Source organism: Acartia tonsa, chromosome 7 (assembly GCF_053477335.1).
Source record: "Acartia tonsa isolate MP-2025a chromosome 7, ASM5347733v1, whole genome shotgun sequence".
Classification (NCBI taxonomy): Eukaryota; Metazoa; Arthropoda; class Copepoda; order Calanoida; family Acartiidae; genus Acartia; species Acartia tonsa.
The window spans coordinates 10,831,506-10,858,035 of NC_137266.1; the positions used below are offsets into that span (position 1 = coordinate 10,831,506).

Consider the following 26,530-nt stretch of genomic DNA (forward strand, 5'->3'; position numbering starts at 1 on the left):
CATTGACTTATTACTTTAGATCCCTAACAAATACATTTCTTAGTTGTAGTGTAGTTGTTAATTAATTGGATGCAATTGTGTATATACAGACGGACGTATATACAGACAGACCATAATTGTAGAGTATCTGCGCTATTTTCATGAATCCCTTAACAGCTAGGCTGCAATAAAAATTACAGAAGTATAAACATATTTACAGTCTTTAATTGGCTGTAATTTTGATATATAGACAGACATACATACATTCCCTAGTTGTAAGGTAGCTATTATTTATTTGGATGCAATTATGGAAATACAGACAGGTGGACGTACAGACAGACCCTAGTTGTAGATTATCTGCGCTACTATTTTTATATCCTTAAAATAAAGTAACAGGTTATTGTATGTCTTTGTGTGTGTACCAAAGGACCTTGCTAACCACTGAACCTAAATGGTGCTCCGTTACATGGTAGCTTCTACTAGGTCCTGGTAAGGTTTATAGCTATTTTGAAGGAGGGTACCACCACCATCCCGAGAGAAATCACCCCTAGAAAATAAAAAAAAACAAAATTTAAAAAAAAACTTGTTCTTTAAAAAATTGTAATTGAAAGAGGGGATTTGACTCCCCCCGCAACCTAAGGGCCCCTAGATGCCTCTAGGGGCGTAGCCGCTGCTTGTATTGTATTCCATACTAAAAAGTAGTAAGGTTTTTTGTCTCAAGCCAAAGATTACAGAAATTGCGGGTCTGAATTGGTTTTACTTATCAGAGAAGCTTTATAAACACCTTGGGATGGTTTTGTGCTATTTTCCTGACATCCCCCACCCACCCTAGAGGTTAGGGGCGAAGCAACTAGCAGATTATAGGAGATTATACAGTAAAATTCTAAAATGATTAGTCCTATAAGGTCAAAAAGGACGCAATGGCTAAAATGATTAGTCCGAATGCGTCCAATACGACGCACAACAAATTATCAAAAAAAAGTATGTAAACTAACTAAAATTAAAGAAAACTTAGCAGAAACTAAAAATATATAATAAATGCTATAATTAATTATAAATAAGTATGTTTTAATTCATTAATAGAAAAAAGTTAGACCTGGTGTGGAAATTTTTTCCTATTTTTTCCACCTCTGCCATGAAAATATGATTTCATCTGGTCATCGAATTAAGTGAGAGCCCAAGCAATGTAGAGGACTAAACTTGAAGCTCTATTCAGTTATTTACAAACATTTAAAAAGGACAGCACAAAAAAATAGAGTGATAGTATAGGTTTGAATTTGTGCGTCGTTTAAGACCCTATTGTCATTAATGGGTTAAATAAGTTTTTTGGACAATATTTTCGTTGACTCAAATAAAAATTGGTCTTGACTGACTTAATATCGACAGCATAATGGCATTATAACTACTTTCGTGGTAACGCCTCTAAAGGGGCGATTCGTCGGATTTTAACAGTAGCTTTTCTCCTATTTCTAGCCACTGCGGAGTGCTCTAATCCTGTGGGGTAATCACCTTACATAACTTAATCTAAAATAACATATAAAAAGCTACTGTGAAAATAAGACGAATCGTCCCTTAAGAGGCGTTGCCAAGAAAGGGACCATACCCCTAATTTACTTCCTATAATACTAACATAACAGGGCACTATTCTCATATCTTGTTGATTCACGATAATATTAATAAAGTGCTACCAAACAGTTATCCAACAAATACATAAAAAAATATTTAATCAAAAGGTAATTTTAAAATCATGCAAACTAATTTGTGAGTGAATGTGCAAGTGAGATTCGTATTTCTCCTAAATTAAAACTAAAATTAACTTAAAATTATTAGGGATCTAAAGGGATAAACAAAATGGACAATAAATTGACATAAATCCCAAATGACACTACCAATAACAATTCAATAAAAGTAACCAAAGTCCATGTGCCAACGAATATGAAAATGTGGTTAGAAAATTTTTAGGTAGAAATTTAATTTATAGTCCAATGTTCCCTCCTTGAATTGAAATGCAAACAAATCACAAAACCAGTGTTTCAAGTGATAAATGAAAATATGACATGACTATAAAACTATGAGAAATGCTGATTTATAGGTATTATAATGCAGGGATAAGACAATAACCGATAAATTGATGTAATCCCAAATGAAAAAACTCAAAATTACCCAATTCTGTACATAATAATAGTGGTTGAAACGTTTTGACACTCATCTTAATAAACTAACCAATCAATTTATTTTAAAAGTTTTATTTAAAATTAAAAATGTTATTATAAAAATTTGGGGACTAATGTAATAAAAATCCCAATGTCCACTCCCTCCCTGGTTATAATTACACTTATACCCTAAACCAATAAATGAAAAGTAGTTACTAACTATGTAAAAAAAATTGTGAAATTCTTGTGCAACTAAATATAAAAAATGCTATATGTTTTGTGCATTGGTAGTTAGAAATACCTAGTCTGTTTAAATGATTTCATATTGGCTCTAAACACATTACTACTACAATCTAAAATATTAGCAAATCTTAAAATCTATTTCTAACATATTTTTCCCTGTAAAATACAGACTAATCTATTAAAACAACCCTAACTTACATTTTTTTCTAAATCCAAAGTTCTTTGTCTGAAATTTGAAATTGTTATAGCACAACATTCAAGGAAAAAGAAGTATTCAAACATACAGACCTTAAAACAGACTGAAAGACAGGCATATAGAGAATTTAAAAAAAAAAGATTACCAGTTTTAGAAGTAGATTTAAATACAGTTAAACATAAACTAAGACAACAACTAAAAACTTGAAAAACAGATAAATTTGCGAATTCATCTTTATACACAGCGAGGTATGGAAAAGGTGCTCTATCTTTTTTGTAAGTGGTTGTAAATGACCTCTAGTTTTAGTAAAATTATTTATTCATATGGACATCTGAAACTTTTTAAAAGGTTACCTAGAGGTTGTGTTTCTGGAAGGGAACAGGTACCAGAACCAGTTCTTTGTTTGTTGTGCGCGAATACCGCGTAATTTGTGTCTCTCCCGCTCTCTTCTGCTAATTTCAGGAATAAAGGATAAATAAATGGGCAAAAATATGTACTAAAAGTGTACTTATAAATAAGAAAGATATCGGTTTAGGTAGTCAAAATTGGTCCAAAGTACTTAGATAATCTTCCAACTAATACTTTAGCTATTTTTCTCCAAACCATATTAGAGATATAACCCTAAAAATATGTAAAATTAGCATAAATAACCCAATAGAAAAAAATAATTACAGCTACATATCCATTAATCCAATGCCTGATGGAGAAGCACCTCCAGTAATACTGAGAGATCTGCAGAGGTCCACATACTGTATAACATCAGGTAATCCATTTCTCAACACCTAAAATCATACTAAATTTCTTAAACATTTTACTTTTGGTGTGCTCTCGTGATTAACCCAATTGAAGGTTTCCTTAAAGTCCATAGTCGTGCAGCACAGATCCCACCCCCCCCCCCCCAATTTTTAATTGATTGAAAATAAGGAGGAGGGGAAATTTTTGTTTGTTTATTTAAAGCAATGTATATTATAAAATATTCAGAACTCTTAATAAACAAAAAAGATACATTAAATTTCCTATATTGTCTTTTTTGAGTGATGATTTAGGTAAATGTAGGGGACAGACCCTATCAGTATCTACAGAGTAGCTTTGCTACTAAAAGTAAACCAATCAATATAAGCTCGAATTATTATATTGTTAAATTAGTAATCTTAATTGATTTATGACCTTAACAGTGGCAGATTTATCTTGATCAGTAGATGCTTCCAAATGATCACTTTCTTCACTAGCTAGCTCCTCATAACTCTTGTCAGCTAAACTGCTGCTGAAATGATTAACTTTCGTTGATAATAGACATTTATCACATCGTATTAAAGACAGCTTTCAGGAGATATTAAAATAAAAGTTAAAAGATTAGGAATTTAAATCATTGTATGTATTACAGAGAAAAGGTTTTAATCCAGCGGATAATAATCGATTTCAAAGCCATACTGGAAAAGCTTTTATCTAAAATTTGGTTCTTTTTGTTCGAATGTTCTTGTGTATTAAGCACTTTGTTTTATCTTAAGACTAATGATTTAGGATTTAAATAAATTTTGTCTTTTCAAGAAAATCTTCAAAATGAATCAATTCGTTATTTTGGATAGATATTTAAATTAAATGAATTTATATCAATATCTATATACACAAACAGGGATGCACACAAAAGGTGACCAAAAGGCGTTGCTACAAAAGACCTAATTACAAAATATCTAATCCTACAGAAGACATAATCCTGCAAAAACCAATTATGACAAAATACCATATTACAAAAGACCTAAATGACATAAGATCTGATCCTACAAGAGACCTTCATTAACTTAGTTGAAATCAGATTAGATCTTTCGTAGGATTTGGTCTTAGGTGACATGACGGATTAGGTCTTTTGTATCATCGCCACAAAAAAAGCAATGCATTTAGTCCAATTTACCTATTATGATCATTCCTCTTGACATCATTGTTATGTTGATAATGTTCAACTTGAATTGTATCTATGTCCTGGTCTAATTTGTTTTCTAATTGTCTGGAAGCTGCATACAATATGTCCTCTCTCTCTCCTGCTTCTATAGTCGGTTGTCTAAATGTATTTTTTTTTTAATAGTAAATAGCATCGATGAAACAACAAAATTAATTTTGTAAAATCCATTCATTGATTTTTTAACGAAAAAATAAGAAAAGTGACGAACCCCAAACTTTCCCACTTTGAGAAAGACGATTCCAGTGACGTCATATACGTTTCGGGAAAGAAAAAGGGAAGGGGGGAAGAAAATCTCTTCAAAAGAGATGGGAGAAAAGGGAAGAGATTTTCTTCCCCCCTTCCCTAAACGTATATGACGTCATTGGAATCGTCTTTCTCAAAAACAATATAAATTCTTACATGGAGTAATTGTAAGATTATCATAAACTGCTGGTCACGTGGGTGCAATTTTGTTAATCCTTGGGTTAGACATTAGCTTGACATTGCCTTATTTTTTGAAGATTTTTAATAAAATGTTAGAAGAATAATATTTCATTTTTTCTTTGTAATTAAAAGTATTTTAATTCTGAATAAAAATTGTTACCTGATTTTAGCTTGATGTGAATTGTTTCGTTTTTCTGATCTTGATAGTCTACAATAAAACAAGGACTATTATTTTCAACTTGCGGATACGCCTCTAGAGGCAACTAGGGCGAAATGGGAGTAACCAACCCTGAAATGCCTAATGTTTATAATAATATCTACAAATATCGGCGAAGAAAAGAATTGCATAGAAGGGTTGCTATTTCATTTTTTGATAAAAAAATGTCTTAAATTTCTTGTAAAGATGCCCATGATAGATGACATCATACTTGTCACGTTGTCCATAGTCATACATTAGTTTTGGTTGTTCTTGCTTTATTTTTGATATCTATAAACTTTTTTACTGATGGATATTACAAAATTTTTATTACGGGTCCTTTAAGTTACGTGCAACAAAATCATTTTGCTCTCATCATACATTAATAAATTGTATGTACAATTAGTTAGGGAGGAAGGGGACATTGGGTTGTTTATTACACTAATCCCCAAAGATTTATAACTATCTTTTCTTATTCGTTGGCTACACAACTTCGGGGAGTTATAATGAATTTTGATTGGTTGGTTCATTAAGTTGAGCGTCCAATTACATCCTCTACAGAAAGGGTTACTTTGTGTATCATCTTTAGGTATGTACATAAATTAACCAGCCATTGTTTTATCCATTTACATCTATTATAAAGACAATTTATATAGGACAGAAAATACAAAATAAGTGAAAGTGTATCAAATGTAGAAAAAGTCTAGACTTAAAAGAAATTTGTAGAAAAGTTGTATTGTCAATAAATATTTCCATAAAATCAAAACAATTACAAGCTAGCAATCTAAAACATTAAAACAATGTTTGTCTGTTATTATGAGGCTTAAAAACTCTACAACCTTTATAATGAATATATCTTATTTTTTTAGACAAGTGTTGGCTTTTGGGTTAAACACTATCTTCTAAGAGCAATCGACAAAAAAGAATGCCAATAAATATATGATAAATATATTTTAACAAATTTCAAGTGTAGGGTATGAGCCCCTAGAGGCTATGAGTAAAGTTCCACTTCTCCAAACTTTGAAACCTCCAGTTTTAAAATAAAAATTAATTGGTAATTTTAGGTTCTTATTGAATGACATTTGATTTCTACAACTTTTATAAACATACTAGCTTTGAGGACTTTTTTGTACAACTGTTTAATTCTCACGTACTTTTATTCTGTAGAAAGTAGTTGTTAACACTTTTCTAAGAAAATACAATTCTTTTTTTAGTGGCAAAGCTACTCTAAAAATCAAAAAATCCAACTGTATGTCTAGAAAATTTTGGAAAAGGCGTTGCGCCAAAAGATTTGATTACAAAACACCCAAGTTACAAAAGTCCTTTTGCTATAAAGACCTAATCCTACAAAAGACCTAAAATACAAAAAAAAGGTCATATTTTTGTTGTATTTTATATAGACTTTTGTAGGATTAGGTCTTTTGTAATTTAGTTCTTTTGTAGAATTAGGACTTTTTAGAATTTGGTCTTTTTTAGGATTAGGCTTTTTGTAAGATTAGTTCTTTTGTATTTTAGGTCTTTTGTAGGATTGTGATTATGAATTATAAGATTAGGTCTTTTAAAGAATTAGATCGTTTAAAGAATTAGATCTTTTGTAGCAACACTATAAAAAGTGACTTTGTTTGGTTCGTTGGTTTTAACACTAGAAACCCTCTTTCAAGATATTCTATAAAAAAAACTTATTTATACCTAAAACAAAAATGACAATATTCCACGTAGTAAAGCACTAAAAAATCACGGATGGACAAACGGACAAAGTGAGTTTTAGATCAGATGTGGGAAGAAAATCCAAAAAACTTTTCCGAACCAAAAATATATTTGTATTTTAAACCAACAGACTGACGGACGAAGTAAGTTGTTTACTGGATTCTCATTACTGAGAGGTATTTTAGCAGTCCTTCTTAAATAGCAGCCGATAAATCCTATTTTATAGTTACAGACGGACAGACAAAGTGAATTATAGAGTAGCTTTGCTACTAAAAATTAAACTATTAGCTATTATCTTTATGTTTGTCGGCTGAAATAATTTTTAAGCATAAATTGGGCAACTCAACTTAGTTTAGGTTAATTTAAAGGCAGGCGTGATATATTTGTTTTCCATGATGTAATAAAAAGTATGAATGAAAGAAATATAATACCTTGGCCTTAATATAATCATTCAATATGAATGCTTTGTTAATAAAAAATGCTGGTATCTATTTATCTATTTTTATAGAGGTAGTTTTTAGATAAATATAAAATTAACTAATTATTAAAGAAATAAATCAATAATCCTAATATATCAAGTAGTAAGTTTTTTTTTGTTTGAAGCTTAAAATTTCAATAACTGCTGAATCTTTTAAGTTATAATTTATAGGAAAGCTTAATAGGGAAGCTGAATGGTTCTAGGCTATGTTTAATTTAAATCTCAGGATGGTTTAAAGCTATTTTCTACCCCTTTTCTCACCCCTTTTTAATAAAACCTCTATATTGTAGAGACGCAGCAACAAATAAATAATAATTTAAATTTTTTTCTCGTATTCATTCGAATCCGGTGGATAGGAACCAGTTCTCATCCATACGAAAAAACTATGTCTAGCATCTTATTATATCCAGCTTTCTACGAATATAGAAATGTACAATCTTTTTAGCCCGTGCCTTCGGCACCTCGGGGCTAAAAAAACTAGTTTTAATCTCATAATTGTACTTTCTATATCCGCGGAAAGTCGTTTATAATACGATGCGAGAAATAACTAATATACAATTACAAATTATTACTTTTTAAATGTAATTAAAAGTTTGGTGTGCTACTTAAAGTCTCTAAAAATATCCTTGGACTATATAATTTAAACAGAAACCTTTTTTAGGCTATTTTCCATCCTCCTTACAATTTTAATGTTCCAAGAAAAAATAACCCAAAATTTGTTAGACAATCAGTAATGGGCTGTTTATTACACAGGTTCCCAAAGTTTTACAATAACTTTTCTTATTCGTTGGCTTTTGATTGGTTGGTTTGTTAAGTGTTCAAACATTTTAACCACTAATCTTAAAATACAGAAATGGTAATTTTGTTCATAATAATTGGGGATGAACATCAATTTATAGGCAATTGTCTTATCCCTTTGGATGCCTGCCATCTTCCTGTCTGTTTACAATGAAACTAACCTGGAAGAAGATGTAAGAGCTGAAGAACTAGTAGATCTATGGGTCATGCTCAAACTCCAAAATCTGACAAAGAAAAAAAGGATCTACTGCAGTTCACGGTAAAATATTGCTGGTAAGCAATATTTCCAAAAATCTATGAATTTTAAAGGCTGCTAGCTGCCAAACGGCTGAACGTACAGATCATACCCGCACACCATTTTAAGCGGTATAAGAAGGCCTACAAATAATCTGGAATAGCAAAGATCCAATTATGCACAGGGAAAGATCCACTGAAGAAAAAACGCATAAAATAGGTCTTTTTCGCGCATTTCTCTGCACTGCGAGATAATTATGCATTATTGATTTATGGCTATTCCAGATTATTTGTAGACCTTCTTATGCCGCTTAAAACAGTGTGCGGGCATGATCTGTACGTTAAACCGTTTGGCAGCTAGCAGCCTTTGAAATTCATAGATTTTTGGAAATATTCCTTACCAGCAATATTTTACCGTGAACTGCAGTAGATCCGAAAAAAAAATATTTGAAGATTCGGATCATGGAAAGAAAACGAAGTAGCGTGTTTCGTCGTATTTTCACAGTAGCTTTCCTCCTATTTCTAGCCCCTGCAAGGTCTTTTTCCTAACCCTGCGGGGCACTCATCAACATTTACCTAACCTAAACTGAAATAACCTATGAAAAGCGGCTGTGAAAATACGACAAATCCGCTACTTCGTTTTCTTTCCTTTATTTAACGATTTTTAATGTAGGTTCTCGTGCTATAGATATACCAATTTAGGATTGAAGCAAAATTCAAATTTATTAATAAATAATAAACATGGAAAAAGTTCAATAAAAAGAAACATTCTTTTTAATAAATAAAATTAGAAATATTTATTTTTAATATCGTACCTTGATCCTGATATCAAACGTCCGCCACATCCAAACACACGTCGAAATCTTTCTCTAAACCTATAATAAACAGATGAATTAGAATAAAAACTTTAGGAATAATTCTATAAGATTTTGTTACTATGTACATTAAGACGTCAAGTTGTTAAGTCAACGAAGAAAAAAATGAGATTATAAGACTTTTTGGAGTATTGTGACAAACAGCCCATGATTGACCCTCCCTGTATTTTACCACCCTTCTTAAAATTTAAATCAGGAAAGCATGTGCCTTAATTCACCCCTTTAAAAAAAATCCGTCTGACACAACCCCAATAATAATTATATTAAATGGTATTTAAAAAATAAACTTAAAAAAAAAAGAATTGCGAGGCTTGTGTTAATTGTAGAAAATAATACTTCGCATTTTGTTACAATTTATCTGAACTCTAGTTTTTGGAAATATAAATAACATCTTTGTGCTGTTTGTACTCTATTATCTATGTTAAAAATGTGAAGATGGATGGAAAATGCAATGTGAGAATTAATACTACCTGGAGGACATAGTGTTGTATAGGATTGGATTGATGGCTGAATTTATGTAAAACATCAGCCGAGAAAAATACAGTAGATTGTAATACACTTCACTATCTAAAATATATAAAACTAAAATCTAACTGTGCTTGGTTGGATAGAGTAATAAGAATTTCAAAAAAAAATTTAAAGGGAATAAAAAAATTTTAAAGTGAGTGTTATTAGTGTGAAATGTTGGGAGACTATAGTTTTAGGGGCCTATAAGTCCTTTATATTTTTGATCCTTTATAAAAAAAATCAGGATTAGGTTTGTAAGATTAAGTCTTTTGATTAGATTTTTTGTAATGTAGGTCTTTTAAAGGATTAGGTCTTTTGTAGTTCAGAGCTGGATCTTTAAAAGCGTAGCCGTTGCCGTAGTCGTGGTCAGAGTTACAGCCACCAACCTAATAGCGATCTTTAAATCATATTAACCACGCGTTGCCGTGGCCACAAAAAAAAAATGCGATCTTTAAATCATATTGGCAACGCGTGGTCGTAGTCGTAGCGTGGTTAACCACGCTAAAAGTGACCACAGTCCGTTAGTGTGGCTAAAGCGTTGCTAAAGCCACAGCCATGACTACGGCCACGGCTACAGCCACGCCAACGGCTACACATTTAAAGATCCAGCTCAGGTCTTTTGGAGGATAATGTTTTTCGTAGGATTAGGTCTTTTGAAAAATTAGGTCTTTCGTTGGTTTTGGTCTTTTGAAGGATTATGTCTTTTGTAGGATTATGTCTTTTGTAGGTTTTGGTATTTAAAGGATTAGGTCTTTTGTAGGAATAGGTTATTTGTAGACTTAGGTCTTTTGTAAGGTTAGGTCTTTTGTAATTTAGTTCTTTTGTAGGTTAGGTCTTTTGTGATATAGGTGTTTTGTATCAACACGTAATTATTACCTAATGCCTCAAAAACTTCAACGGGAATAACAACAATCCACATAGTCAATACCTAAACAAGAAGATTATTAGAATCAGAGCACAAAAATATAAGTGAGGATACCCTTTTTCTTACTTTATTCGTCCATTTGCCCTAAAGAGTAAATTTGAATTACTCCGTGTTTTTAGAGACAGACAGCTGAAATACGACTATATCTATGATAGAATATAACATATAATGATGTCTATCTATCTGGTTGTCTGCAACTTAAGATCTCAGTGACCACTGATGCGATTGGGCTCTATTTTTTAGGGAATATAGATACAATTATAACGATTTACAAATACTCCATAACTCACTTGGACTGTAAGACTAAGAGAAATCATCCTTTAACATTTTAAAATATCAACTGAAAGTCTAAACCTGAACCAATTACGGCAATCCCTGTTTTAATTTTTTCGAAAGGATCCAAATGGGTTTAAATCCAATTCTTAGACGCAGCTGACGCACGGCTGCCGAGCCCAGTATTCAATCCTTACTTTGAAAGGTAGAAGACAAGCAAAGAAGAAAGTAACTACAGTGCCCAGCATCAAAACTATTTGTCTCCGTCCCTTCGTTATAGCGGCTCCTTCCTTCTCCTTCATATCTCTCTCGGATACACTAGGACCTAAAAATATTTAAATCTTAGGTAATACACGGAATCTTAAGGGATAAGACAATGGAAGATAAATTAACTAAAATCTCCAATCATGATAAAAAAATGACCATTCTATAGGTTGGAATTATCTGTTTAAAAGTTTGGATATCGCAAATTTCAACCAACCAAAGATTCAATAAAAGTACCATTAACAGACATTTACACACAATTACTTGTCTCTCTAAGGTGATATTTTAGACGGTTTGATGCACGACTTGTGTCTAAAAGTTCCAACTGTGCCTAGTAATGAAATGAGCCTGTTATTTATCAATACATTTTCCCTATGTGTACCTTATGAAGATAATGAAGAGTAGTTACTCACAACCATCTTAACTAAGATGGTCCTTTTAGCAATATATATCAAAGGTTGATGGATTAAAGCATAGAGCAGCTGTGCTCATAAAATAACTTACCCATATGTTTGTTTGGAGGGCCTTTAGCAGTCAGCTGTCTCGCTATTGTACAGTACAACAGAATTAATACTACCAATGGTAACCAGAAAAATAAACTGAAAAATAAGATATTAATAAATAATACACATATCTTGAATGAAATCAAGAGATAGTTGAAAGGGTCTTTACAACAGGCTTTTTGAACAATTAGGTTTTAAAAATTTCAAATTACATTTATAGTAAACCTTATAATATTTTATTTAAGAAGTTTGATTTTATGAAGAGGTATAAAAAGTGGTTTTATTTCAATCAAATGCTTTGTTAATGTCAGAAAATGCACAGTTTGTTGAGTATTTCAAACTTTTTAAAAGGACAATTTATTCAAATTTAGAAAATTTAAATTATTTGCTTCTCTATTTGTTCGTTTGGCTGTATTGTTCCTGAATGTAGCTGATAAATATATCTTAACTTTTTAAAAGAAATATGTGATATTTTTTTCTTCTAGAGAATACAAAATAAATATATTAAAAATGTACAGTACATGTTGTTTATAAGATTCAATAAAACAATACTCAAAGATTTATTGTTTATCAAAGGATTCAAAATGTTCAAGGACAAAAATTTCTTTGAGTTGTCTTTCAAGATTTATGATTTTCTACAATATTGTTTTCAAAAAGAGAGTAAAGAAATATGTCTATACCAAAATCATAAACAAAGAAGATTTATTAAAGACTTATTAGAATAAATGATTGAACTTTTTATCTAGTTTTTAAATAAATTTCATTGTAAAATATTGGTTACTTCCTCCCTCTTACAAATTTTTCTATCTTTTAATTTAAAACAAAAATAGAAGAAAGGGGATAGCAACTGTAAAAAGAAAGAACATTTTACCTAATAATGATCATGAAGTAGACTTTAGTCCAAGCAGCATCAACATCTGTAGAACATGTAGGAGAATTAGGATTTGTTGTGTTATATGTTGCCATAGCTAGAACTAAATATAATAATCAAGGTTATATAAAGTGTGTTACCTTTTTGACAACTCATCTATTTTTTGTATTTGTAGCATTCTCCAATCAAGAGAAATCCCAAAACATACAATCATGGTTTTTAAATTCTCCAATTCATAAGGTAAATACAGTAGTTTTTAAAAGATGGTTATATTTCTTGTTACAACTTTTAATTGGAGGCTGCTACACATACAAAAATTGGATCATAGTTCAATAGATGAGTTGTCATAACGCTCATGTACTTGGATACCATCTGGGTCATCATCACCACCAATAAGAGCGTCCTTCAGATCATCATCCCCAAAATTAAGATTTAGATTATCATTTTTTTTACCATATTAAAAAACTTTTTGTTTTACTTTTTGGGCTAATTATTATCGCTAACAAGTATTTAACTAAATCCTGTCAACTGGAGGTTGGCAGCTGTCCTCTGAAGTGATAGCGGTCAAATTTCTTATTTTCCAAATTTTCTTTTTTTTGAAATATATTAATTTCTACCCAATATTATGTTTCAGTATAATCAATGCATAAATCCCTTCAAGAATAGCCAATTTAACATAATCAAACTTTAAAAATGAGAGAAAAGTAAAAATAAGTATTTTTTCTGTTGATTTTATGGTATCTGTGCATATAAAAGGTAACACCCAAATTTGCCTTTTTCTGGTGTTTTCATCAATTTTCCTTGAAATATAAAGATATCTTAAAACTGATTGATTGGGCTTGTAAGGGAACTATTTGAGTATCTTCAATCGAAAATGGTCTGATTTGTGAGCATTTTTGACCAAGTTATGGCCAAATAATAATGAAACATATAAAAAGGTAACACACTTTATACAGATAGATAAACTATATAACAAGTAGGATCTACATTTGTAGAAAATGTAGTAGAATTTGGATTTGTTGTGTTATATGTTGCCATAGCTAGAACTAAATATAATAATCAAGGTTATATATACAGATAGATAAACTATAGTACAAGCAGCATCTACATCTGTAGAACAGGTGGAAGAATTAATACAGATATATAGATAAACTATAGTGCAAGGCTATTTTTATGCAACCTCCCTCCCCTATACAAATACAAAGCCAATATAAGGTAGTATTCCTATAATATAAGCTATAATGATTTTTTGTCTGAAGTCTAAGATCTCCAATAATACCGGTCCAATTTTGTTGAATTCAAAATAAAACAGTAAATGATGATATAAGATAAAAAACAGCTGCTTAAAATTAATCACAAAAAGATTTCTTTTCTTCAATATAAAGATCAATTGTAAGAAAGCTACGCTTCTTTAAAATAAGATAAAATTGTAATGTTCCATGACCTAAAATCAAATTCGCTGTGTTCACTTCAGAGAGAATTTGTGATATTATTTCAATCATAAAATGAAAATATTCTGATAATATTATACCCCTTGACACATTTTATTTAAGATTTAAAGTTAATTAAATCTTTTTTGGGTAAAATCTATTTGTCTTTAGTTCAGACACGAAAGGGTCGGGACTAATACTATATCATTTTTAAAATTCAGGTTTTATGTTATTTTCCTGGAAAGCGAGTAAACTCTACTCATAAACTTTTTTTGTGAAGATATACATCAAATGTTTCGTCTACCTGGAGAGGTAAGTAGCAGTGATAATGTCCATGATATCAAGCAAACCAGTCCAGCTTTTCTTTTAGTCCAGATTCGTCCTGCCTTCAGTGGGATACAGATAGCATAGTATCTGAACATTTCAATTTAGTAATGGCAGATATTTTTTCTCGGGGTAGGAGGGAAAGTTCATAAATTGCAATAATACCCTTAGTTTGATAACCATATTATAATATTCTTTGAGTACTTTCATTGAGTTCTGGTTAGTTAATTACATACTAGTATTTTCCAAACATTTTAAACAATAATTTTGTGTATCATCCGTGGGAATGTACATCTATGCAAATAAATGTAATCAGGTATCCTTTAAAATCCCTGACTTCTCTACAAAAGAATCTTAAATGAACAGAAAAAAAAATTTGCAGCAAAGTCTTCTAAAGATTAGTGGCTACTTTTATAGCAAACAAGAATGACAACTTTCATAAAAGAGAAGCTCTGAAACGGTTGGTCAAAGGGACATGATTTTTTTTTTACAAAATTGCGTAAATAAAAGATACTGTTTAAGGTATATTTATATTTTAGGATAATCAGACCAATAGGATAAATATATCACATACAGATTTAGAATTCAACATGTTTTTAAAATGAACGTACGGACTTTCAGGTACCGATTATAAAGTTGCTACACTTTCTAATTCGTACCTTACGTCTACAGGAATCACCACGCAAAGTTTGAGATTGATAGGACAATGCTAAATTAACGAAAACACCAAATCGTTACGGATAGACGGGCGGGCGGACGGACCGACCATATTTATAGAAAAGCTTCGATTATAAAAATTTGGGTGTGAAATGACTGTACCTTTCAACTGTGATTGCGAGGATGGTTAATACCGAGGTATGGGATACTGCAAGCTCGATAAATGGTACTATACAATTACCACACTTCAAACATTAGAGTAAAAAAATAGAGGGGGAGGGGTTATGTAACTGTAAGTTCCCAACCCCGTGGACCCTAGCGTCTTTCTAAAGGGTCTTTGAATATCAGCCAAAGCATCGTAAATATTAACACAGCCAAGTCGATAAAAAAAAGAGCATAATGCAATTTGCTCGCAGACGGAAAAGGTCCTCAAGACTGGAGCCAGGAAATTGTCTTGTTTATACATCTATACTTGTAACATTTATTTTCAATCATTGGTTCAACTAGTTAGTTAAAGAGTAGCTCTTCTACGAAAATGAAGGTATACCCAGGAAGGAATTGGACATTTGGCTCCTTATAACACCAATCCCCAAAGCTTTATAATAACGTCTTCTAATTCGTTTGCTTAACAACCTTGAGTACTTTTATTGTATTTTGATTGGTTGATTCATTAAGTTGAGGCAATACAAAAGAGGCAATTTTGTACATCATTATTGGGGATGTACACCATTTTATTGGCCATTGTCTTATCCCTGAACCTTTCTATGAAAATGAAGTTATACCATATTTCCAAAGTTTTATGCAAAAGCAATGAAAAGAAAATATGTCATGTCTATAAACTTTTGTGAAAGTTTTGTAATGAAATATAACATATAAATATAATTCGAAACTAATGCTTTGTATTTTATGGCGCATTTTCTAAAATATATATTACACAAGAAACGTAAATTGACGTAACTTTATTTGACCCAACTATTCCTTAAATGTATTTATCAAAAAAGTTCGTTTCAGGTCATGATGAAATATGAGGGAAACTGCTATAAAATCATAAGTCAACTTAATAACATACAAACGCACGGACGTAACCTAATCCCAAAGTAGCTACGCTTGTTATTATTTGTATATTATAATACAAGGGTTGAAGTGTTCCTAAATGGCACATAGTATTTCCCATCAACCATATATCCTACAAAATTAAACAAATATTAAAATTAAAAAGAATTAAAAAAGATAAAAAATACAAGAAAAAAGAGAATTGTTAATATTGACTTATCCAACATTTATAATTAAAGTAATGATTGATGATTGGTCTTTTAATATAGGTGGATGTGGGCCTAGCCTCCAGGCAGGGGCGTCCAAGCTTTTTATTTTGGGGGGGGTAAAATTTTTTTAAGGGGGGGGTAATTTCGTTTTGGGGGGGGTAAAATGGCGCGCGAAGTGCGCCGCAATTTTTTTTTACCCCCCCCAAAATTTTTACCCCGGGGGTAAAATTTGCTTGGGGGGGGTAATTACCCCCCCTGAAATCTGTTGGCAGGGGTAAAATTTGTTTACCCCCCCCAAATTTTACCCCCGGGGTAAAATTTTTGGGGGGGGTAATTTAAATTTTATAAAAAATTTAGTATTAAAAATGCGCGCGAAGCGCGCAAAAATTTTTTTTGTTAGAGATTTTCTATTTTGGGGGGAGTATTTACCCCCCCAAAATGGTTTGGGGGGGTAAATACCCCCCCCAAAATCGTTGGGGGTGCCTACGGCACCCCCAAGGTAGGGGTAATTTTTTTTTTGGGGGGGGTATTGTTCACAAAATTTTGGGGGTGCCTACGGCACCCCCAAAATCGTTTGGGGGTGCCAAATGGCCCATTACCCCCCCCCTTGGACGCCTATGCCTCCAGGGGTTATTTTTAGCGAGGAAAAATCGCTAAATACCCACTAAAAGCCAATAGAAAGTTTCCCTAAAAACTCCATAGTTTTCAGTCGTTGGCAGATCTTAATGGAAAGAATAAAACATATATCATAATACTTTTAATTTTGCGTTTGTACCAGTCTAAGGTTGTAAATGTGTACAAGTCAGCTTAATCTGGAATTGTGAGAGACATACAGACAATAGACACACCCTAATTGTAGAGTAGCCTTGCTACATAAACTCTCTATCTTACCCGTCTCATGTACATTTCAATCATTCCATTTGGACAACATATAACTAATACTAACAGATCTGCAAAACTAAAATAAAAACATCCAATTTTAAAACGTTTTGAATTTAACAATGCATTTGACAGAATAAAAACTTAATCGGACAGACAACATTATTTAAAAGGAAGATTTTTAGTTCATAAATCATCAATTTATTTCGATAAGAAAATCACGAAACCTTTGAAATATATCTTTCATATGTTTCAATATAACTCTTTTATATTTTTGATATATTTGACATACCGACCGACCTAGTAAGGTGAGTACTGATTACTCTTTAAAACAAAGTATTTTACCAAAATATCAGAAGCCTAGAAGACAAAGTGAATTATAGAGTAGCAAACCAAGAAGTTGAGCCGTACCTGAGATTTAATAGGAAAAGATTTGTGGAAGATCTCATAGATTTTGATGTGAGGATGACAATTATCACTAATGTGTTACCAAGTACTCCAATACCTAAACATTAACCATTAGAATAATAAACTATAGGCGGATGGGGTTAAATAACTGTATGCCTTGTGCCGACTCTGAATTGGGTCTTTGAAAATCAACTAATAGTGTCGGGAATATTAACACAGACAAGTAGAAGAAAACAGTTTGCTAGCTGACGAAAAAGGTCCTTGGAAAAGGGGGGCAGGTAATTATCTGTATGTAAATCTATACTAGGGATCTATTAACTAACCATTTTTATTAGCGCAGCAACACTAGAATAAATCTTGTCGGTTTGTCCACCTATCAGGCTCGTATGGATTTCAAACCACTATCTCTAAACTTTTTGGGCTTTTACCAGGGACAAGGGAAGGCTATTCTGGCAAACAATGCTTTAGAGCTGATTTCATAGATTTCCAGTTTAAACTAGATGATGAGATTAAGCAACTTTTGGCAGAATTTGACAAGAATCTAAAACATTATTTTGTCAGTTTTTGCTTAATTTACTATAAGCCATTCAAAAATGATTTTCAGAGATTAGTACTATGTTTATTTTTGAGATAAATGAACATAGAGTAAGCTTTTTACATTATTTAGATATTTTATCTAAATCATAGACTACTCGTAAATTATAGGTTAAATAGTGAATAAAATTTATTGAAAATCCAAACAGTGGATAGCTGTGATACTTTGAAACATATTTCAGATTGTTTAAACATTTATCCCATCTAAAAATTAAAAAGAAAAAAAGTTTTTGCGACACCTAGCAATAAAGTTTTAAACTATATAACTATGCTTTTCCAAATCAAACATTTTATAATTTTTGTTGTGGTTTAATTTTGTATTTCTCGACAACATCTTGCCCCTAATTGCGAAACAAGTTGGAAGGAAGTTTACAGAATTTAAAATATGGGTAGTTTCTCCCAAAGTGCCTAGTGGAGCACAGAATCCTCCTTTCCCTACCATTAATTTTAAAACAAACTGTAAACGATCAAAGGGGCGGGAGTGCTTTAGGTATAGCATTTAAGAAACCAGCAGATATAATTTAAATATGGGGGGGGGGGGGGAATCAGTGCTTCATAGGCAACTTTGTTGTAAGGCACCAATATATGTTTTTTTATGTTTATTTTAAATTAAGTTGATCGTCAAATAGATTTAGTATTGTATGATTTATGGTTATTATTTTTTAAAAGCAAAGCTTTTCCATGATTAGGGTCGGTCCGTGCGTCCATCTGTACGTCCATCCGTTACAGTTAGCTTTGTTTGATAATTTAAAAAGGTTAGCATTATCCTATCGATTTCAAGTTTTACATGCTAATTCCCATAGCAGTTAGGTACGATTTAGAAAGAGCAGCAACTCTATAATCGTTACTAGAAAGTCCGTATGTTCATTTAAAACAAGCTGATTTTTTACTTTTTTTACAACAAATTTTTGTATGTTAAAATTATCCTAGTCATCTAATTTTTTTAATTCTAATTCATATTACAACAAAATACATAAGCAAAGCATCTCTAAAATCAAGTCCTAAAAATGTCAGTATGTTCTAAAACCGTAACATGTATTTAATCAGTTTTGCAACAAATTTACTTACAATTTTGTAAAGACATATGCATTAATATTCAGTTTATTCAGTTCTGACACTGTTAATGTCCATTTGTCTTTCTATTTCAGAGCTTCGCTTTTATGAATGTTGTCATCCTTGTTTTAATAAGAAATGAACGATGAATTTTATTTTTAACTTTAAAGTAAGATGTTTTTTAGTTATTGAATCAATTTGAAACTTATGCCTAAACTTGCTCTAAGGGGTTAATTGTGGTGTTTAAAAATGAGTCGAAGTAAAAATTTGTCAAAATATTTTGTTTTTTGTCTTTAAACAGTTACAAATTTTATGGATAAGAAAAAAATTTAAAGATTTTAATTTTAGGAAATATTTAAAAATGTTTTTTTAATCTCCCTACATCTGACTTGTTTAGTAAGATGTTTTTGTGAATCCGTCTGCTATTTTATTATTTAATAGTGTACACTATTCTCATGAGGTTTAGTGAATTACCCTTATGAATACCCTTATGTATTATACTAAGAGCCCTTTTTTGTAATAGTTGCACCATTCATAACATTACATACTTGGTGAGGTTTCGTGATAAATTGGCATGAATTTAATAGAATTGTTTGTCAGACAGACATTCCCTTGTCCCTGGGCTTTTACAGTGTTAAAATTTATCTGCCATACACTTTTGGTATCTATTTAAGCAATATCAGTCAGAAAATTAACCCTGTAATTGCACGAACTTTATCTGAAAGCTCTTACTGTGCATTTTGCCTGTTTATAGGCAAATATATGACGAAGCCCAATCTGTATCACTTTTGCACCACTTTTGATTCCTGTGACGTAATATAACTGAGGGATTCTCCATCTCTTTTTAGGGGTTTTCTTTCCCACTTCTCTCATCTTCCTCATTATATGACGTCAAAGGAATCAAAAGTGGCACAGATTGGGCTTCGTCAAATATATTACTCTTACTCTATTGATTTTATACTATGTTACGTTTTTCTTTAGGTTGGAATTCACTCTAAGTACAAGTCCTTATTAGCTGTTAGTCTTCCTCTTTTGTAGAAAATAAATAAGGTTTTGTTAAAGTATAAAATGCACAATATGGATGAAATATTTGCTTCTATTGTATCTAATTCTATGACAATATGTATCCCAATGCAATTTGTATATCAATATGGGTATCAAGTCTAATATACAAAAGAGGGCGTCTTGGTGGTTTACCTCAAAGTATGTGGTCGAGCGCAGAACCTTCATATTTTAAAATAAACTTGAAATTAGGTCTTGGTAGTATTTAATTTCTTTTTATCCTACGACAGACTAGATTAGGTTACATTGTATACTTGGTAGCCCGGCGGGGTTAGGTCAACGAAAGTATAGGTCAGCAGGGTTTTACCCACCTCCCCCCCCCTTCCTCCCATCCTAAGCAGGATTAAAAGTTTGGTTTAAACTGTGTAGCCAGTAATGTCTGCATTAACCATTAAGACATATAAGTTTTCCGGAATTTTAATGTCAGGGGGAGATTTGAAATCTGCATCAAATTTTAAGGATTTTTTATAAAATTCGTTTTTTTGTACAATTCTTTATCTAAAAGCGGAAATGCATTTTAAGTTAATTAATTTTGACCAATAGGATAGGTGGATTTTAAACTACCTGCGCTCTAATTGGTTGAATGATGTACCAATCACAGATGCCAAAATTAATTAACTTAAATTGCATTTCCGCTTTTAGATAAAGAATTATAGAAAAAACGAATTTTATAAAAAAAATCCTCAAAATTTGATGCAGATTTCAAATCTCCCCCTAACTTAAAAATTCCGGAAAACTTATATATCTTATTAACCATCTTTCCAAGTTTGCAATAGTTATGTATCGCATCGTATTATAAACAGCTTTCCGCGGAAATTAAAAATCTACAATTATAAGATTAAAACCACTATTTATTTTCTAATAAAAGGAAAATATTACATAATTTTTTAGTAGGCCTGATAACTGGTTTTAATCCACCGTATATTGATCGGTTTCGAAGCCATAGTGGAAATAAATTTCCCTTCTTATTCCCGACTTGATCTTAATATCTAGGTATAGTATCCAATATTAATATAGAGACTAATTGAATATATAATGCAATTATCAAATAAGTAGTGCTACAAATATTACTTAAATAAATCCTATTATAAAAATTATTGAATCTTGTTAAGTTGGCTAACCACTACATCGATTCAGTTCTCAATTTTAGCAAGTTTAACATAGTTTTCACGTTGGGTTTATGCTTTAAAAAAATTCATTTCAGGGCTGGTTTTAGGCTATTTTAACCTACCTCCTTTGACCTTTCCTTTGAATAGAGAGCATCTAGTTGCTAGAATTTTTTATCTATAATCAACACAAAAGTAATTTTTAATATTTTTATATTATTTGTAGTACCTCTATGTTAATCAAATTGTCGCACATAAATTGCCTTATAATGAAAGTTATTGTGATATTTGATGCACTTTTATTTAGATTAGAACCGGTTTAAATGCTGGACAAATTCTTGTTCTATTGCTTTAAATGCAAAGAGTGTAACCCTGTCCCTTTCCCCTCTAAAGAGAATTGGTTCGAAAAAAAATATCACCACCAAAAGATATTATTCTTTCAAAATAAAATTAAAAAGTTGTGGGTCAACAAACACCCTTCAACTAGCGGTATAGAACATATCTTTAATTTGAAAAAACTTGCGTTATTGGAAATATATTTTATTTGAAAAAGTAATAATCACAAAACCTTACATCATATTAGACCAATAACATAGGGTTTCTCTATGACCAATAAGTTGTTTTTTGAGTAAATAAAAGAAAGTAATGTTGTCTGTTTTAATTACTTATTACTAGCTCAAAATGCTTTGAAATTTAGCTTTCTGTTAGTATTGATTGAAAAAGAAGCAAATAAGATTAAAGATAAATAAGAATAGTTTTAAGGTAAACTTCTACAAATTTTGTGAGGGGATAAAACTTAGCTTAAGTAAAAAAGTAGCAGTTTTTAGTACCCTAGGAAAATAGGGATAGATATAACAGCTTTTGGCCTACCGATTCTATTGACGTCATAGTAGAGGGAAAGATTGCAAGGGAGGAAGAAACCCACTAGAAAAGAGATAAGGTATTACCTAAAGTTAAAAGAAGAGGTAGGCCAAAAGCAGTGACATTTACTTAAGCTAAATTTTATGTATTTACATCTATAGACCATGAAATACTAAGTCTAAATAGGATGAAAACGTACTGAGTGAATTATAGAGTAGCCATTAAAATATCTTACCTAAAACTAAGCTACATAATGAAAGACTAGTGTATGCAATGTAGGCAGGTAGGGTGGGTTGAGGTACCAAGCTCCCATTTTCTAAATATAACAAGTATAATTATATCCATAATAGTGCAGTAATAATATATATAACAATAATACAGGGAGGTAGGGTGGGTTGAGGTACCAAGCTCCCATTTTCTTGTATTATTATTTTTATTTTGATATTCTGTAAATTTTCTGTGATACAATGCTATACATGATTTTTCAGTATGGCTGAGAACCAGTTCTAATCCAGCGGGTATTAATCAGTTTCGAAGCCATAACGTAAATGATTAAAGAAAGTAAATTACCTGTAGTAGTTGATATGTTGAAAATCGAGGTATCCATTCCAGGGTTAGAGCCATCAACATTACTGTAACTAAACATAATAAATAGAGGTATCCATTCCTGGATTAGAGCCATCAACATTAGTGTAACTAAATAAAATAATAGAGGTATCCATTCCTGGGTTAGAACCATCAACATTTGTGTAACTAAACAAAATAATAGAGGTATCCATTCCTGGGTTAGAACCATCAACATTAGTGTAACTAAACAAAATAATAGAGGTATCCATTCCTGGGTTAGAAGTTTAGAACCATCAACATTACTGTAAAAGTTTTGTAACAACTTTGATCATATTAGTTGGCTAAAAAAATTTGGGAAGTTATTTTAAATGTTGATTGGTACGTTTCAAGCTAGTAGTGTAAAAACATTTCAACCAATACTATTATTCTCCTTGAAAAAAGGTTTGTTTATTATCATTGGGGATGCATATCAATTTATTGTTCACTGTCACTTGGCTAATTCAATAGTGTAGTTTTTTATTTAATATCCGCGGAAATCTGTCTATGATACGATGCGATAAATGATTATTTGTTTCCTATATTATAGAGTAGTAATTTTTTTTGTTTGCTTTTTAAGATCTCGCTGAACACTGAACCGATTAAGTTCTATATATCAAGCCCCATTTTAGTCCCTAGGCAGGTTTTTATATTTTTTTTCTCTCTAAAATGTAAGAGGCTAGAGGCGCAAACACTATACAGCTTGAATTTAACAAGAATAATTTAAAACTATACTTCACTGCTTGCAGACTTGTTTGTCCTTGTTAAAACAACAGAGAAGAGTTGATATAGCTTAACCTATCCAAAATTAATGATGGCAAATATATGGGAACATTTTTCAAACTGAGAAACGATGTTTTTTAGAAGCGAAGCTACTTTATAAAATCAATGTTTGTCCGTCCTAAAAGTCTAATGGAAAAATTAGTTGCTAGTGTGTACCCACCAATCAAGATTTGATAAAAGTACACAAAGTTTTCAAGTCAACAAATGAGAAATCATATTTATAAAACTTTTGGTATTAGTGTAATTTACAGTTCAATGTATTCTATACAGGAATAAATTGATATATGATTACTTGGATATATTGACAAGGAAAAATTTACTGTCAATTTAGGTTGCTATTATGTACTTCATTCATTGATCAGTTCATTCCTCCAGTAGGATGGGAGGTGATGGTGTGGATTCCGTTATTTTAGCCAGCTGGGAGCATTACTTTAAAAGAATACATGAAAATCTGTTACAACATCAAATAATGGATATGCTTTGCTTCATATGGATGCTGTAATACTTGTTTTCCATTTAAGTGTGGCAATATCAAGTTACCCAACATAAAATCTTTACAAACAAATAAAGATAAAAATGTGGTTTAAACAGAAAATACTAAAGAATCAGAATTTTTTCAAATGTGTCTAATTGAAATTCATATGGATAAAAAAAGGTTTAATTTCTTTATTAATCGTAAGTCTTGGGATGGTTTTAATCTATTTTACCGTCCTAATCCCCTAGATGCCAGAGGCATAACAAAATTCTAGTACTTTAAAATTTATATCATTTATTAAGACATTTTCGTACACCACTTTTAACATTTAGTAGGATAGGATTTGCGTAATACTAATATATACTAATTTTGACAATAGGCTTCCTTATTTAACATTGCAATAAGAACTAAAATACTATGACAGCACATGCAATAGACTTAAGACAGCTTAGAGATACAACCAGAATGGCAACATCCATAAAAACAAAACAAAAAGCATAGACAGACGGGCAAAGTAAGCTATAGAACAGATTTACAAATGTCATAAAAAAGAGAGAATATGAGAAAAGTTCTTCATCACGAAACCTTTTTAAAAGAATAAGTAGCTCTGTCTTTTAAAACTTGGTCGAAAGACCAACGTTCCTAGTAAATTAATTACTGGATGCTCATTTGTACAGAAAATCATACCCAAAAATTTTAGCCGTTTATCTAAAATAGCGGCAGCGAAAATCAGATTACGGCCAGACTGACAGACAAAATGAACAATAGAGTAGATTCGCTACTAACATCACTAAATCAAACTTTAGAAAAATTGTGTATTTTGTTTTGGCGTGAATTAAAACACAGGGATCTAAAGGGATAAGACAATGGCCAATAGATTAATGTACATCCCCATAAATGATACACAAAACACTGAACTTAATGAACCAACCAATAAGAATGCACTAAAGTCCCCAAAGTTGTTAAGACAACGCATTATAAAACTTTGGGGACTATTGTATAAAACAGTTCATTGTACCCTCTCTCTGATTAAACATAAAATTTAATGTTTATCTATTTACTGGTAACTCTATTATTACGACCTAAACTGTCAATATTTTGTCGCGTTGGACATTTTACAAAAAAAGTCATGAATATATTTTAAAGGGTTGAAAAAAAGGATTTGCAAAAAAAATTATCTTGTTAGTCGTTACTGTCAAAATTACTCTACAATTAACTTTGTAATTTTGTGTATTTCTTACAAGAATCAATATTTTATGCTGTTATAGGCTGTTAAAAAAAAGTTATCATGACTGATTCAAATGGCAATAGGCCTACAGTATGTTGATAATCCAATAGTAATTTATCTGGAATAAGGTATAGCCTACAAGCGAAATAAATCTAAAATAATATTTGGAGACAGATAAAAAGGTCGTCTTTATTACGATGTGTCGCCCCTCAAAATCAGCTAAAATTACCAAATATTTTTTCGAAATAATTCAGTTGTTGGTTACAGCTGGAAACTCGAGTATAAAACTTCCAACAAAAAATGACAGAAAGTCCTTATAAACCATTAAAAATAAATGTAACAGAAAAGTTTGCAAGAGACTAGTAATAATTCGGTTGTTGGTTAGATCTGGAAACTTACATGAGTATAAAACTTTCAACAAAAAATGACAGAATATATATACCATTGAAAATACATAAATGAAAAAGTTTGCAAGAGACTAGACATAACCAGCTGAAGAGCCATGCAGCGCTAGAGCCTCATACATACCAGCAGAAAAAAGTCCAAAGAACCTACCTAATATTTTCACTATATTGAGAATCATTGAATAAATGATTGTCTCCGTCCATTTCTTAATTGTCCTAAATATATCACTTTAAAAATTCACTAGGTATTTTTATTAATTTTCTCATTTATGTGCCAAAATTATCTTTTTGACTTGAATTGTTTGTAGCATTTCATTTTGAAATCTGAAAATAGTCATGAATTAAAATTGAAAACATACCTTTTTTTATGTATAATAGTTGCTTATCGCATCGTATTATAGACAGCTTTCTTATGATGATTTTAATCTTATCATTTTTATTTTAATATTCGTAGAGTATGGCTGAGTCCCGGTTCTAATACAGCGGATTGTAATCGATTTCAAAGTCATATTGGAACATGTTTTTTTTATAGATATTTTTGTTAGTTACTCTAATACTCATACTTTTCTTGCTTCTTAATAACATTACCATGTAAGGTTTTATGACATGCTTTAATCCTATTGTTTTGCTTTAATTTTTGAACAGCCATTAGTTATAAAAGTTTCCTGACTTTATTATGTCTAATTAATCAATCTTCACCAATATTTTATCCAATATTTTTTTCATTAGAAAATCATACCTTTGACTATACTTTAACTTTATGATACTAAATTATAAGATTTTTACTCAATAATCTATAAGAGATAACTTATTGATATT

General features: G+C 31.2%; 1 protein-coding gene across 1 annotated transcript; it reads right to left on the reverse strand.

Moving 5' to 3' along the window:
• Window positions 1-3,245: 3,245 nt before the first annotated feature.
• Window positions 3,246-26,031, reverse strand: LOC145324166 (growth hormone secretagogue receptor type 1-like). The gene is made up of 19 exons (XM_080166792.1): window positions 25,863-26,031; window positions 22,789-22,856; window positions 22,454-22,534; window positions 17,546-17,639; window positions 17,147-17,213; window positions 16,146-16,179; window positions 15,156-15,225; window positions 14,317-14,426; window positions 12,583-12,685; window positions 11,713-11,807; window positions 11,142-11,269; window positions 10,623-10,674; window positions 9,710-9,806; window positions 9,180-9,239; window positions 8,292-8,354; window positions 5,112-5,159; window positions 4,481-4,627; window positions 3,739-3,835; window positions 3,246-3,353 (listed from the first exon to the last, which is right to left on the reverse strand). Exons 1-19 carry the CDS (start codon window positions 25,913-25,915, stop codon window positions 3,246-3,248), a joined length of 1,575 nt encoding a protein of 524 aa, XP_080022918.1. The 5' UTR covers window positions 25,916-26,031.
• Between the last annotated feature and the right edge of the window lie 499 nt (window positions 26,032-26,530).

What these genes read in the sequence shown, in the direction of transcription:
- LOC145324166 (XM_080166792.1), bottom strand. Translation starts at nt 25,915, where the DNA reads ATGGACGGAGACAATCATTTATTCAATGATTCTCAATATAGTGAAAAT. An exon ending in CTTTTCCTATTAAATCTCAG is followed by an intron (nt 17,214 to 17,545) that starts GTACGGCTCAAC and finishes TTTTTATTTTAG; the next exon opens with TTTTGCAGATCTGTTAGTAT. An exon ending in CCCTCCAAACAAACATATGG is followed by an intron (nt 11,270 to 11,712) that starts GTAAGTTATTTT and finishes AAATATTTTTAG; the next exon opens with GTCCTAGTGTATCCGAGAGA.